At 49.2% G+C, this 1,408-nt stretch overlaps 1 protein-coding gene across 1 annotated transcript in view; it reads right to left on the bottom strand.

Annotated features, from left to right (window-relative positions):
• The window catches only part of LOC118324080 (leucine-rich repeat-containing G-protein coupled receptor 6), a 35,720-nt gene extending 34,686 nt beyond the window's left edge, over positions 1 to 1,034 (bottom strand). Inside the window, exon 1 of the mRNA XM_035656218.1 lies at positions 380 to 1,034. Coding sequence (XP_035512111.1) covers positions 380 to 624 — 245 coding nt within the window. The 5' untranslated portion in view covers positions 625 to 1,034. The remainder of the gene's footprint in view (positions 1 to 379) is intronic.
• Between the last annotated feature and the right edge of the window lie 374 nt (positions 1,035 to 1,408).

Here is a 1,408-nt window from a genome sequence, read left to right as displayed (position 1 = left end):
ACACACACACACACACACGTTCCCGCTCGGCCCTGTCTGTTTTTATCTACATGTGGGTTCTGCTGCTGTTTCCTGGTCATACATCCAACCGACTGTTCCTCCTTCTGCTCTATTTTTGAAAAGTGTAATCCCAGCTACTGAAGGCTAAGAGTTTGGACTATTTTTCATATATAACAAATGACACCAAACCGTGATGAATGAGAGGTGAGAGGAAGTGAAGAAGTTTGGGGATCAAGGAGAGTGACGTAGGGATGAGACACAAAGTGAAAACACAAGAAAAGGATGACAGGAAAGAGTCACGACACAGCGAGAGGCCTTAAGGTGGAAAGGCTGAGTGAAATGGGACAGGATAACACACCCAGGAAAGCATGTTACTCACAGGTAAGTGGTGAGAGGGCTGAGGTTGGTTGGCACAGACGATAGTCCCAACTCCGAGCAGTCCACCATGACGAACATCCCATCTTCTTCACATTGGCACGGAGCTGGGCACAGCGGTGCCGCCGGCCCCTGCCTGTCCTGGATACGTCCGTACCCCCACACTCCGGGGGCGGACCCCCAAACTCTACCGGCCATGCAGAGAAGCAGAAGCACAGGCAGCATGTCTGACTGTCCACCTGTCTGCATTTACACCTGTGGGGATTTCTGTCTTGTCACACTCTCTGTTGTCCTCTCTGATGTTTTAAGAGGCAGCTTTGATGAAGTGAGGAGGATCCAATGTTTCTTTGCTTTTTCCAAATACTTCTCTCCTGGCTCCTGGCTCAGTTCAAAAGCCCACTTACTGCCTTTTTCTCCTGTGCAGGTTGTCCACACTGTAAATCTGTCCCTGTCACAAGCTCTATCTCTTTATCTCTCCTCCCTATGTGTCTCTCAGTCACCACTTCATCCCCAGGGGTTAACTTTTTTTGTAACTTCTTGCCCCTCTTCCCTGTCTTCCCTCTCACTCTGCCCTGTCCTTTCTCACTGTCTTTCTCCCCCAAACACAGTCACTCTTTCTCCCTCTCCCTCTCTCTCTCTCCTTGTATATATCTCTTGCTCTCTCTGTCTCTCTCTCCTTACCTATTGTAAAGGGAGCGCATGAGTTGTGAATGAGCCACCCTCATTGGCCCACAATTTAGGGATGGGCTGGAGCATCTCCGGAAAGTAGGAGGGGCCCGCGATTCTCAAACTCTCCCCTCTCTTTCTCCCTCTCTTCCTTTCTCCCTCTTTTACTTTGCCTGGAAGCTCAATGTGAGGAGAAAGAGTGAGTGTTTAGTTTGAGGAAGGGAGAAAAGAGAAGCGGGAATGGGGGGGGGGCAATACAGTACAGTGGTATGACACAAGATTTCTCCTTGTGGGACCTTATGGGACCTTATGAATGGCACTGAGAGAAAATTAGACAGTGTTTATAGCTGAAAGAGAGAGGAGGAAA

This window comes from Morone saxatilis, unplaced genomic scaffold, assembly GCF_004916995.1.
Source record: "Morone saxatilis isolate NCDOM2014 unplaced genomic scaffold, NCSU_SB_2.0 Contig15, whole genome shotgun sequence".
In the NCBI taxonomy this organism is placed as follows: domain Eukaryota; kingdom Metazoa; phylum Chordata; class Actinopteri; family Moronidae; genus Morone; species Morone saxatilis.
This window is presented reverse-complemented; position numbering and strand designations above follow the sequence as displayed.